We start from the raw sequence: 13,765 nt of genomic DNA, 5'->3' as shown, positions 1-13,765 counted from the left end.
AGAAAGAAAGTGTGGACAGTAAAATGGAGAAAGAATAGTGGGTGGTCATGTTTGTGTTTATAAATAAGTAGGGGGAAAGTACCACTTTGATCAGTTTCAGTCATTTCTTCGAACACAGGTTTTCTTTTGTCAACGAAGAGAACTTGGTCACTTATATTCCGTATTACTGCAGTTGTACAGTGATCTCTGCTAAAGTGGTCTGATTCCAGGTCTCCTATAATATATATTGGATCATTAATGGTTAGGGTTTTTTTTTTTAGATCAACAAATAGACCTAGTACTACTGTTCTCCAGAGTCAGTCCATACCTCTAGATGCAGCAATGAGCAAGCTGACCGCTGTATTATCTGTGTTTCCTGTTTGCGCTCAGAGCTACTCTCCTGCCAAAGGTTCGACTGTCTTATTGTCTGACCAGCCTCCTACCCTTTTGTTTTCTTATATTTTTGGTTGTGAGCCTAGCCTTTTAATGGCTGAGCCATCTCTCTAGCCCCCCCTTTTGTTTTCTTACATTTTGACTTATGCCATCCGTGTTCTCAGACCTCAGGAAGCCCTCCCATCTGTCTCCTGCTCCTGGGAACTCTTTCCTAGCTCATCTCCTTCCAGCCCTTCCCTTCTAACTGCACAAGAATCCCACATAATGCCATAAACCAGAGTCATAAAATGGAAACAACTTTTAAGTCCATCAGCCGAGGAATTATAGTTTTATTATGCTCTCACCATATGAATTAATATAACTGTAATTATTAACTACCTAGGAAACAACCCTATGGACAGTTTCTCCCAGCTGACAATGGATGTGTCTCAAGTGCCTTCTAAATTGCAAAGAAAGAAAAATAAATGTATACTTTACCATCATCTTCGGCTAAAGGGGGAAAAAGAGAAACACAATATGTTAAATTATACAGTTCAGCTCAGCATGTCCCCTCTCTCCTGCCCTTCTGCAACTCTATTCTTCCTTCCGCTCCTGTCCTCCAACTCTCTCTGTAGACAGGGGCATACTGTATAGCTCTGGCTGACCTGGAACTCACTTTGTAGACTAGATTGAACCCAGACTTACAGAGTCCACCTGCTTCTGCCTGCTGAAGTGCTGGGATTGAAGGTATATGGTACCTGGTCCGCACTCCTCACTCCTTAACCTCTGTGGAGTAGTGATGGGCTCTTTTGGCCTCCAGTAGGAACATCAGATTTGATAAGCATTCAAGAGCCCATAAAACTAAGCCTACTAGGGTTCATGTGTGCTTAGAGATGTTAGGTATAAGACTGAAATCCAGGGCTGGAGAGATGGCTCAATAGTTAAGAGCGCTGTCTGCTCTTACAGAGGACTTATGTTTTGATTTCCAGCATCCACATGTCAGCTCACACATCCAGTTCTATGGGATCCAGTATCCTCTTCTGACCTCTATGGGCACCACATGCATACACCCATATACATACAATTTAATAATAATAATAATAATAATAATAATAATAATAATAATAATAATAGATTTAACTCCAGGATTTGTAAATCTCAATACATAGCTAAAGTATATTTTAATAAAGCAACAAACTTTTGTTTTAAATTTATTGTTTAAATGGAAAAGCATCTAAGGTCTTTTTCAGGAAGCTTCCAAAGAAAGCTGAACTTTCAGTGAAGTCAAATCCCTCATGGAAACTTAATCAGGAGAATCTCCATCCCTCCCTCTCTCCCTTCCTCCCTCTCTCTCTGGTCAAGCATATTCACATGAATGGTGCTCACAGAACTCAAGGTCTAGAATATCATGACTAGCATTTCTTTTGGGAAGCAGGGTTTCCTCAGTGGCACATTTTCATGGGATCTTCATGATGGGCCCCAGGCACCATCTTGGTGAGCTACTGCCAGAGTGCCACCCCTGAGGTGGGACAAGGCACTGGGACCTTGGGAATCTTATGGTTATTTTTAGAGAGGGGATAATAACATTGCAGTAGAATTTGATGACAAACAGGAGCCTAAGCTCACATTATGATTTCTTTTCTTGTTGAATACCTGTATCTGAACCCTGCACTTGTCTTACTGGTTTAGACTTACGTATAAAGTAAAGTGTGTTGTCAATAAACAGCATTTCCTTGAAGTTGACACAAGCGTCTTCTGGCACGGCAGCCATTATTCCTAGTGAAAGCAAAGAGTCACCGATGAAGAGGCAAAGACTGCTTCTTGTACACATAAAATGAACAAACCTCTTCCCTTCTTTTTTTAATAAAGAGATTTTTTTAAAATTTTGTTTTATGTATTTGGTGTTTTGCTTATATGTTATGTCTGTGCACCACATGCAGTTCTTATGGAGTCCAGAAGATGGCGGTGGATCCAGCCACTATGTAGGTGCTGAATACTGAACTCCAGACCTCTGGAAGAGTAGCCAGTGCTCATAACTGCTGAGTCATCTCTCCAGCTCCTTAACACTACCTTCTAAACCTCCACATTTGAACATCATTTATCATCCAGTATGATGATGGTTGTGGCAGATGCTTGATGAATGTGAAGCACCAGTCTATAACACTCATGTGTATATTCTTTCACAAGTCATTAGCTATTTGGATTCAAGAGAGTGTTGTCTCATTAAAGAATATTTTAAAGGGTGACTGTATGGCTTACTATTGAGTTATTAGTTTTGTGTTCCCTGAGGATGCTAGAAATACACCCTTAAATGGGAACCAGTTCTGTCTGAACCCAGTGGCCTCACTGGTAAAGGAGAAGAAGTGATAATAAGTGGTTCTTCCACCTGGTGTTTAGGACAGGGTGGGAGAGGGCCGAAAGGCTCTGGCACGTGGTGGGTTCCCTCCCTAGGAAGCAGCAGCTTTTGATCTGAAATCTGAGTTGTCTGTGTTTATGTATGAGTAATACACAGATTTGATGTTTCTGCAAAAACAAATACTATAGGTTTGAAAAAATTCAAACTCTTGTATTTGCTTTTTGCCTTTTCTTCCCCCTACTCTACATGTAGACGTGTGTAGCCTTTCAGAATTTTGTTATGGAATTGTCATGGAGCTCTATGTATGAGAAATCTGTGACTTTGGAGAGAAAACACGCAGGTTTATCCTCATCTATTTCTAAGCTGAAATGTAGCACCCTTCCTCATGTTATATGGGAAATAAACCACAGTGTTTGCGGTGGTCCCCATGACCCTGCCACTAGTACGAATGCTCCCTTATCATCAGGCTACAGTTGCTACCAGAGTCCTGAAATACCGTTTAAGTCCTTTATTACATTGAAATTACCCTGATAGATCTTGTTGCTTAATGTATTAAGAAGGAACACAAAAACACTACATAAAATTGTTAGAAGATTTTTGACAGCTTTTGTGAGGTTGAGACGGAAGGATCAGGATTCCAAGGCTATGTAATGAGTTCACTATAACCTCAGCCTCCTCAGCTGTTAATAACTATTCTAATTTAATGAGTTTCCTGCATTTAATTTAATGCGACAATAACGGGCTAGATGAGCAGAAGCCTCAGGTCTCCCTGCATGCTCCTCACGGTCATTTGCAGGTTCTCTTGATCTCTTTCTCGCCTAAAGATGTACGGAGGAAGCTTCTCTGCTTCCCAGTCCCCTGAACTCGGGGTCCACTGACGAAGGGTGAAGTTACCTTCCAGTTTGTTTACTGCCTTTTCTCTCTTGAGACAGGTCCTGTTATACACCCTACGGTGGTCTCGGAGTCCCAATCCTTCTGTCTCAGCTGCTGGAGGGATGGGATTATAAGTGTATACAAGCACAGCCTTGTGGACCACCACATCCATATCTGACTCTGGGTCCACTCTTTCCCTTAAAGCAGTTCACCCCCCACCCCCAACACCGCCTGCAAGCCTTATTTCTACTTCCTCCTTGGCTTTTGGAGTTCAGGTGCCTTTGTGTGTTGCTAATCTCCTGTGGCCTTTGCTCCTGGTAAGCTGTTGATGACAGGTCTTATTTCAGCAGACTCAAATATGGCACCTTCAGGGGAAAACTTCAAACTTCCCCTATACCTCAGCTATGTTCCAGAGAATTAGCTGGTGTCTCCTGTGGTGAAGCCACTTAATGTATGGAGAATCCAGGGTAGTGACTGAGCCAACACTCTTAATTGTTTTTATGGTTTGTTCATAGCAAGACTGGTGTTGAGACTTGGTCTCTATGTGTCAGTGCTGGAGAAGTGGCCTTGGTTAGATGTTTGGATAATTAGAGTGGAGCCCACAGGGAGGGATGGACCAGTGTCTTTTCACATTAGAGAGCACTTAAAATTTATTGTCTCTTCCTCTTCCTCTCTGTCTCCGTCTTCCTGTCCCTTTCCCTCACCCCCACCCCCCATGTGTTTGTGTGTGTGTCTGTGTGAGTCTGTCCCTGGTGCCTTAGTTACAAATGGGTACAGACCATCTGTATTTATTAGTTTTACGTTTTCCTTACTTTTCTGTTTCTCTCCATCTCTCCATCTTTGTCTGTTTCTCCATGTCTCCCTGCTTTGTGTGTGTGTGTGTGTGTGTGTATGCGTGTGTTTGTGTGTGTATGTGTGTGTGCACATGCATCCTGGAGCTCTAGTTACAGACCATGGGTGCTGGGAAATAAACTCAGATCCCTTGTAAGAGCAGTACTCTTATCTGCTGAGCCCCAAGAGAGCTCTTACAGTAAGCTCCTCTGTTTGCGTTTCTTTTCTAGGTGCCTGATTGTCTTTCTCCTTTCCACCAGGAGTTGAAGGTAAGGGCAGTAAAAGGCCCTTACCAGATGTGGCTACTAAGACTTTTCAGCTCTTGAATGCAAGACACAAATAAACCGTGTGTGTACATGTGTGTGTGAGTGTGTATGCGCACATACATGTGCATGTGTTGTCTGGCTTTAGGTATTCTTTCTAGCTATAGAAAACTGACTAAAGCAGTAGTACTTATGGGATATTTATAAATATGTGCTCTAAAATTTTTTTAGTACAATCTGAGGCCAAGTTGTTTCAGTAGAAGAAGGAAATTAAACCTTAGTTGAAGAACTTACTTTTAATTAAGCTAACCTAAAGTATTTGTTACTTGGTCGATGTTTTAACTGTTTAATCTAGGTTCAGTTACTTATATCCAAATGTGAATAGTTATTAAATATATTTTATATTCTAGTGATACGTGAGTAAATGAACTGAATATGCAGTTTTCAAAAGAAGTACAAATGGCTAATAAATATATGAAAAAATTCATACCTTTAGCCACCAGAGAAATATAAATTAAAAATGCATTGATGTGCTGGAGAGATGGCTCAGTTGTAAAGAGCACATACTGTTCTTACAGAGGATCTGAGTTTAGTTCCCTGCACTCACTAGTTCACAATTGCCTGTAACTCCAGCTCCAGGTGATCTGATGTCTCTGGCCTCCATAGGAACTTACACTCACGTGCACATACCCCTACACAGATGCACACATGCACATGGTTTAAAATAATAAAAATTAAATCTCATAAAAGTTACATTGAGTTTCCATTTTACCCCATCAGAATACCAATTATCAAGAAAACAAAAAAAACAAGACAAAAGAGAAATTTCTAACAAATGTTTGTGAGGATGCAGAGAAAAAGGAACCCTTCTACATTCCTGGTAGAAATGTAACTTAGTTTAACCTCTATTGATATCAAAATAGAGGTCTTTCTCAACAAAACAAAACAAAACAAAACAAATCAAAAAACCAAAAAATAGAACTATCATATTAACCTGGTATATCCTTCCTGGGTATATTCCTAAATAAATCTAATCCACACATAGTAGGAACCAAGTCACACACAATAGGGATACTTGCATAGCTGTGTTACTCATGCCACTTTTCATAAGGACCAAGTTATAGAATCAGCCTTGGTGCCCATCAGCAGATGAGTAGATAAAGATATAGTATATTTTATGTAACAGAGTATTGTTCAGCTGTAAAAAGGAAGAATTACATTAGAGATGGAAAAATGGCTGAAACTGGAAGTTACCATCTTAAGTGAAGCCAGCCAGACTCAGAATGACAAATATATTTTTTTCTCAGATGCAAAATCTAGATTTAAAAAAAAAAATGAGAGTAGAAGGAAGAGTTTAGAAGGAGGGGTAAAAGGTTGAGACTCTATTGATTTATCCTTAGTGAGATAACGGCTCCGTGTTGTCTTCTCTGCTTTATAATGTACACATTTTCCAAAAGTGATTTGCCTGGAATACAGCAAGCACAAGGGACAAAAATTGGATTTTAAAATGGCTAGTATTTTCTGTACTGAGTGTTTAATTAGTTATTAGGTGAATGACCTTAGAGAAGGATTCAGTTACCCTAAAAATACCACTCCTACATGTGGAGAGATGGCTTAGTGGTTAATAGCACTGGCTGCTCTTCAAGAGGACCCAGGTACATTCTCAGCTCACAACCACCTGTAACTCTAGTTCCAGGGGATCTGTTGCCCTCTTGTGGACTCCACAAGCAGCAGACATACATGCAGGCAAAATATCCATATATAAAAAATAAATGATTAATTAACTACTCCTACATGGGCCTGGTGGTACACATCTTCAATCCCAACATTGAGAAGCCAAAGCTATAGGATAATGACTTAGAGAGGCACCTCCCTGGGCTACATAGTGGGACCCTGTCACAAAAAAACAGAGGTTAGGGATGTGACTCAGTGTTTGAGAGCTTGGCTGGCATGTACAAAGGCTCTGTGCTGCCCTTTAAAAATTGGAATAAGAACATAGAAACAAGGCACTCTTTCCCACAATTCTTGAACTTGTTTATCATTTAATCACTCTCTAATATGAGTCAGTTGTGGGCTTAGAAGCTGAACAAAACTTAGTTCCCATTGTCCAGTGACTCAGATGCCTGTGGGCAAGACAAAGCATGGCAGATGTTGGAGGACCTGGTTTCACAGTGACGTCAGTCACTCGGTGCAGCAGGAGCAAAGGACAGATCTGTGATTCTGTTGATAGGCCTCAATGTTTTGGCAATTTCATCACAACCGTGTCTCTCTCCCTCTTGTCACTATGAAAATACTGTTATGAGATCTACGGCTTCTGAAAGCATATCGGTTCTAGCCTCCTTTCAAATAATTAACGTAATACACCATGATTATCAATTAGTGCACAATTGGACAGATGCTCGCTCTTACATGCAAGAGCAGTGCAGCCCCTAAATACCACCCACAGTAAACTTGACTGACAGTCCTTTTTTTTTTTTAAGTAGTAACATATAAAAAAGTAATAACACTTTTTTTCAAGGCATTTAATTTTCCAGTTTTTATGTGTTTGATTTGACAATCTGTATGTGATTTATGTGTAAAAGTTCTGTATTTTTTACTTGCAAATGTAAATTTGCATCAGGAGATGATGTTTCCTTTAGGGCAGGGGAGGGCTTCTCCGAAGGAGGGCTAGTGACGGGGGTGGGGGGGTGAGGGAGTGGGGGGGAGGGGGGTTCGGGGGAGGAGGGCTGGGAGCAGGGAGGCTTGAGGTTTCATCATTTACCACACAAGATGTAAGTGTGGTCACAGCTCTCAGAAAGGGATGTATTTCTGAAGACTTCACATGCTTCCAAGATTATTTTGCTCTTTGGTAATAAATGTAATGATGTAATAAAGGCAGCATTCTCTGGATGCACATGTTGACAGCCACCAGTGGAATGCATGCCTTCTATCCACCCACTTCCCAGCATTGTTAACCATGCTTTGAAAAGTCAGTTCTCCTCACCTCTTATCATGGTGGCCCTTTGGTCATTAATACTGTATTCTTGCATCTCGCTATACCTAGAGATTGTTCGTATCACAAATAGTGACAAGGCTCCTTAACACCTTGATAACATTGTTATCAGATAGGAACATATTTAAATCTGGGTGTGTTCCTATACGCCAGTAATCACTTTGGGTAGGTAAAGGCCAGGGGATCAAGGTGGAGGCAGGAGGTTCAAGGTCATCCCCAGCTACACAGTGAACTGGAGTCCAGTATGGGTTTTATGAGACCCTGTCTCAAAAAGGCAAAAAGAAAATAAAGCAAATATGACATCGACAGTATTATGTGGCAGGGAGAAGATTCTGGGTATATGCTATCCATATCTGGAGACCTGAATTCAATTCCCAGACCCCACATAAAGGTGGAAAAGAACCAACTTCACAAACGTTTTACTCTGACTCCCACACACCGGTTTCATGCACATGCACATGCTTTGATAAAATAATGCTTTAATAATAGCACTACAATCCAGTCTGATGGCATAGGCCTCTAACACCAGTTCCAAGGGCAGATGAGACAGGATGCCTGCTTGGGTAACTCAGATTAAGTTCAAGGTCAGCTTGGGTATCTCAGTTCCTGTCCTCAAATTTAAAAAAAAAATAAAAAATAAAAAATGGGGAGCGGGGTTAGAGCTAGGGCTTCATGGGAGAGCTTCTGAGATCCATAAGCAATGGTTTAGCTTACTCCATAGTGACAGAGGCAGATGATCCCACTAGGGCACTGTCTTCTACCCAGCAATAGTGCTAGCAGTTTGCAATCTCCTTGGCCTAGCAGCTCTGAAATCATGCCACTCTAGGCCAAGTGTGTAATTTGAAAATTTTCCTATTATTTCATTTTACTTATAAAGTTAAAACCATTATTTTCCTATTATTTGGATTTTGCCTAATTTAATTTAGAGGACCTTGTAGGCTAGTTCCTTTGATAAAAGCCAGGGAAGGAAAGCCAGTTCACAGATCTTGCTTATGCAAGCTTGACCTCTTTGGGGAGGAGAAAAGCAGGTAACATTTGAGTTTTAAAAACTCACCTGGGTTATAGCACAGCCAATGCATTCTATTTGGGGGACAGATCTTAAAACTGTCATCTAAAACCCAGCGAAAGAAAGAAAAGAAGGGAAGCCTAAAAACATATTAATCAAAATATAAGGTCTTCTCAAATTCTCACTCTCCTTGCTGGAGAGATGGCTCAGCAGTTAAGTGTACTGACTGCTCTTCTAGAGGTCCTGAGCTCAATTCCCAGCAACCACATGGTGGCTCACAACCATCTGTAATGGGGTCTGATGCTCTCTTCTGATGTGTCTGAAGAGAGCAACAGTGTATTCACAAACATAAAATAAATAAATAAACCTAAGGGGGAAAAAAGAAAAAAGAAAAGAAAAGAAAAAGAAAGAAAAGAAATGGATCAAATACTCCTCTTGTTTCCTAATTAATTTGTTTCATGTACTGACTGTGGATTTTCACTTACTGTGTTCCCACTCCTGTTTGCTCTCATTGTATCATGATGTCAAGTTTAATCTTCCTCTTCCTTACTCCCCTCCATTTTTTTACTCTGATTTATTCTCACGCATGTTTCTTTGCTTTCTCTCAATTCTAATCTATGAAATACAGTTCCCAGTGGGTAAGAATGCCTTGAACATTTTATCTAGTAATCTCTTGCACATGTATGTGTGTGTAAATGTCCATGCATGTACATGTAAGTGCATGTCTGTGAGTGTGTCCACACTCCAATGTCAGAGGACAATTGTGGGTATTATTCATTAAGTATCCTTTTAAAAAGTAAAGAAAAAATATTTCGTGCGTGTGTCCAGATGTCTAATGTCAGAGGACAACTTGCAGAAGTTAGTTCTGGGGCCAGACTTTGTGGCAAACACTCATCCTCTGAGCCATCTTGCTGGCCACACCCCATTTTTTGAGACAGGACCTCTCAGTGTCCTGGAACTTGCCAGCTGGCTAGACTGGATGGTCAGCAAGTTCCAAGGATCCACCCGTTTCTGTCCTCTTAGGATTGGAGTGTGAACTCTCTGCACAGCTTGGCTTGTTTGCTTTTTAAGCTTGCATTCTGAAGATTGAATGCAGGCCCTTGGGTACTTTTCCAACCTTGTCATCTCTCCAGCCATCACCTAATGTTCTCAGAAAAAGCCTCCCAGGAGTATATAGGAAAAATTAGGTCTTCAAAATCAAAATGTTGTAGTGTAAGCCTTTGAAAACTAGCTCACTGAGAGGAGATGACATAATATCATGATGAAAATTAGGTCACATGAGTTCCAATTTTGCCTGGGGCAAGTTACTTAATTTCAGGGGGTCTTAGTTTCCTCATTTGAAAAACGAGGAAGCTGGACGTCAAACTTTAAGTTTTCCCCAGCCCCAGCATTCTGCAATTCTAGGCTATAGTTAAAGTTGCCAGGAAAGAGCCATTTATATGGGGCCAATGTCCTGGTAGCCACTTCCTCTTACAGTGGTTTTCAACCTATGAGTCGAGACCCATTTGAGACCCACCCTTTCGGTTGGGTCACCTAAGAAAGACCATTGGCAAACACAGATATTTATATTACAATTCATAACAGTAGAAAACTACAGTTATGAAATAAGAATGAAAATGATCTTATCATTGGGGTTCATCCCAACGTGAGGCAATGTATTAAAGGGTCCCTCCCAGCTTTAAGAAGGTTGAGGATCACTGGAAGGTAATACACAGCTATAGAATATTATTCAGCCAGTATTTTTAAATTGCTATGAGTTTTAAAAAAATATTGTATTAAAAGTAAAATGCTTTGAACTTGAAAAGTGACTGATCCCATTTGTCCTGTCTGTGGAATCCAGCTCTTTGGAATAGGTGTGCGCTGGACAACTGGGCCAGCAATGTGATTAAATCTCCACAATAACATGGAAAAGTCACCCTGGCTTCAGCAAGACCAACACTCAACATTTTGGTTCTTTTTAAAGAAAAACACCCTACTGTAGCCAGCTGTAGCAGCACACACCTTTAATCCAAGCACCGTGAGACAGGCAGATGTCTGTAAGAGCTTACCCTTGTATACATAGTTCTATGACAGCCAAAGTTTTATCTGTCTATCTATCTATCTATCTATCTATCTATCTATCTATCTATCTATCTATCTATCTATCTATCTATGGTGAGGCCCTGTCTCAAAGCAAACAAACCAACCAAACAAACAAACAACCAAAACTAAACCAAACCAAAACCATGTGTATTTAGTGTGTGTATGAGTGGATGATAGCGTGTGTGTGTGTGTGTGTGTGTGTGTGTGTGTGTGTGTGTGTGTAGGTCAGGGACACCTTCCATCTTTATAAGGGATCCATGGGTGAATCTCAGTCAGCAGGCTTTGACACAGCACTTTTCCTGCTGAGCTGTCTCACTGGCCAGATGATATTGCAGTTTGGCAAGTCAGTTAACCCTTGACAACTGTTCCATCTTACAAATGTGTGCTTGTGGGAGGTGGAAGGGATAGGGGTAGAACACAACAGGAAATTAGATCATTAATGACAGATATATTTAATCAACTGTTAAATATAGGCTTGATTAAAAAAAGAGGTCAAGTATAACTCACATATTTGGAATTTGTGTGTGTGAAAGAAGACTGGGTGTTCCATATTCCCTCCTCCTTGTGTGGGAGGGGAACAGAAATACAGTTGGGGTGGGGTGGCAGGTGGAGCATTCTATCCTTAAGTGAACAGGAGAATAGGGAGGGTTTTGTAGAAGACTCAAGATTGTGATGTTAACAGCAATGGGAAGGCACTGCAGGTAGAGAGGAAGATATTCTGAAGGGTCGTGGCATAGGATTTGGCCAGCTGAAAGTAGGCAGAAAGTACAGAGATTAAGGATGTCTTAATTGGTTTTGTTATACTTCAAGATAGAAGATCATTTATTTGTTCAGCCCTTCCCCTACGAAATAAAGTCTTGCTGGGGAATCTTATCATATTATCCAAGTACAGACCAGCCCAAGTCTTCTGCTGTGGAGCTTACTGATTATCAACCTTGCACAAAGTCTGGCTTGCTTTGAGAGAACTAGTTTGGATTTGAGGCTTCCTTGAAAGAACCGCTTGTTTCAGCGTTCCAAAGCAGAGGTAGCCCAAGCTGTTTCTAGCAATCCTGGATGCCATTTGCTTTTTAGATCTCCCACTCTTACAAGTGGACAAGATAGTATTAGAGGCGAATTCTGAGTACCAGTGCAACAGTCTGAAGACAAAGCGAGAAGAACCCTGCTCCCTTCCATTGGGCCAAACATTAAAGAGATTTGCAAATATACAAAAGACTGTAAAATGTCCAGGATAGTTGGCTGTCTTTAAAAAATGTTATTTAAGAATACATGCGATATATTTACAAGAAACCCACTAGGTAACTTTTTAAATTTTCTCAGCTTTACTTTCTAACACAATGCATTGCAGTATTATGGTAACTAGCCAAGGGGGAACAAAAGCTCTTTCGGGGTCCTTAACAGTTTTTAAGAGAGGAAAGAGAATCTCTGTCCTGAGGTGACACTCTTCCACATCGAATAAAGATAGAGAAAACCAGTCTGCCGTCTGCTCCTGTCCCTTCTGTGATTACTGCCATGCCAGTGTGTCCGGATAAAGAGGGACACATCTTACCTGGGCCAAGAGGAAGTGATTTGGAAGCTCTGAGGCGTCTGTCTTTCTTTTTCCTGACCCTGGAGGTTGCAGAGATCAGTCCTGTCAGCAGCTGGAGCCAGCAACCAGGATTACAGAAAGCATGGAACTACAGAGAACCCCCACCAGGTCCAGCTGTGTCTGTGCGGTGATACCAAGGGACAAGAATGAGGAAGAAGGCAGGCAAAGGGAGGAGACTGCCCCTGGCACGCCTCAAGCCCGCCTTCACATAGTGCCTGTTTCCCAGGGCATGAGAAATTTGAAGCAAAATATTAGAAAACACGGGCATTTCCTTTACTGTAAATGTTACTTTTTAGTGAACCATCTCTTCTGTAAAGGCTAGGACTATGCCTCTTTCAGGAAGTCAAGTGAATACAATGTTAGAAAATGAACCTAGTTGGTTGGTTAGAGCATCCTTTCTCATATCAGCTTGTCGGTTTTGAGGCTCTTGCACACTTCAGCATGAAATATTTTTTTATCTAATACCACTGAATAAAAGTCATTCTGTAGTAATTTTTATACTATAGCCGTTATATCTAAAATAAATTTTGGGGGGAAATAAAATAATTTTTGTATAGTATTTTCTTTCTTCCCTTTTAAGGCTTTATTCAGGATTTTACTTTCCCAGGCTCAACATGGTGTCAAATGACACTTGATAGAAGCTCTTCAGATTTACTTTACTTTTTAAAAAAGATTTATTTATTTATTTTATGTATATGACTACACACTGTAGCTGTACAGATGGTTGTGAGCCTTCATCTACTTGTTGGGAATTGACTTTTAGGACCTCTGCTCACTCTAGTTGCCCCTGCTCGCTGCAGTTGCCCGCACTAGCTCAGGCCCAAAGATTTATTTATTATTATAAATAAGTACACTGTAGATGTCTTCAGACGCACCAGAAGAGGGAGTCAGATCTCATTATGGGTGGTTGTGAGCCACCATGTGGTTGCTGGAATTTGAACTCAGGACCTTTGGAAGAACAGTTAGTGTTCTTACCCACTGAGCCATCTCACCAGCCCAGATTTACTTTTCAATGGCCTGGAAACAGCCCATTTTTGTAAAGCTTTTCTACTATCATGAAAAACCTATAGCATTATATGTTTTCCTCTCTCTCTCTCTCTCTCTCTCTCTCTCTCTCTTTCTCTCTCTCTCTCTCTTTGTGTGTGGATGTGCATATGTGTGTGTATGTGTCGGGGAGTTGTACATTCAAGTAGAGGCAGAGGCCATCTTCTAGTGTTATTCTCAGAACTATCCCTAATGGGTTTTTGAGACATAGTCTCTCCCTAGGATGTGGAAGTTCACATGATTTGGCTAAGCTAGTGAGACCCCAGGAGCTGACGATCTCCACCACCCAGTGCTGGGATTGCAAGTGTGTGTCATTATGTTAATAAACGTTTTTTAAAGAGTTGTTTTCTTCTCTCTCTCTCTCTCTCTCTCTCTCTCTCTC

General features: G+C 40.9%; 1 protein-coding gene across 1 annotated transcript in view; it reads right to left on the bottom strand.

Moving 5' to 3' along the window:
- Il18 (interleukin 18) overlaps positions 1-12,508 on the bottom strand; it is a 16,270-nt gene extending 3,762 nt beyond the window's left edge. Inside the window, exons 1-4 of the mRNA XM_031344501.1 lie at positions 12,301-12,508; positions 2,047-2,127; positions 850-861; positions 83-214 (exon numbers count right to left, since the gene is read on the bottom strand). Coding sequence (XP_031200361.1) covers positions 83-214; positions 850-861; positions 2,047-2,122 — 220 coding nt within the window. The 5' untranslated portion in view covers positions 2,123-2,127; positions 12,301-12,508. The remainder of the gene's footprint in view (positions 1-82; positions 215-849; positions 862-2,046; positions 2,128-12,300) is intronic.
- Between the last annotated feature and the right edge of the window lie 1,257 nt (positions 12,509-13,765).

Source organism: Mastomys coucha, unplaced genomic scaffold (genome assembly GCF_008632895.1).
Source record: "Mastomys coucha isolate ucsf_1 unplaced genomic scaffold, UCSF_Mcou_1 pScaffold23, whole genome shotgun sequence".
NCBI classification, from domain to species: Eukaryota; Metazoa; Chordata; class Mammalia; order Rodentia; family Muridae; genus Mastomys; species Mastomys coucha.
This window is presented reverse-complemented; position numbering and strand designations above follow the sequence as displayed.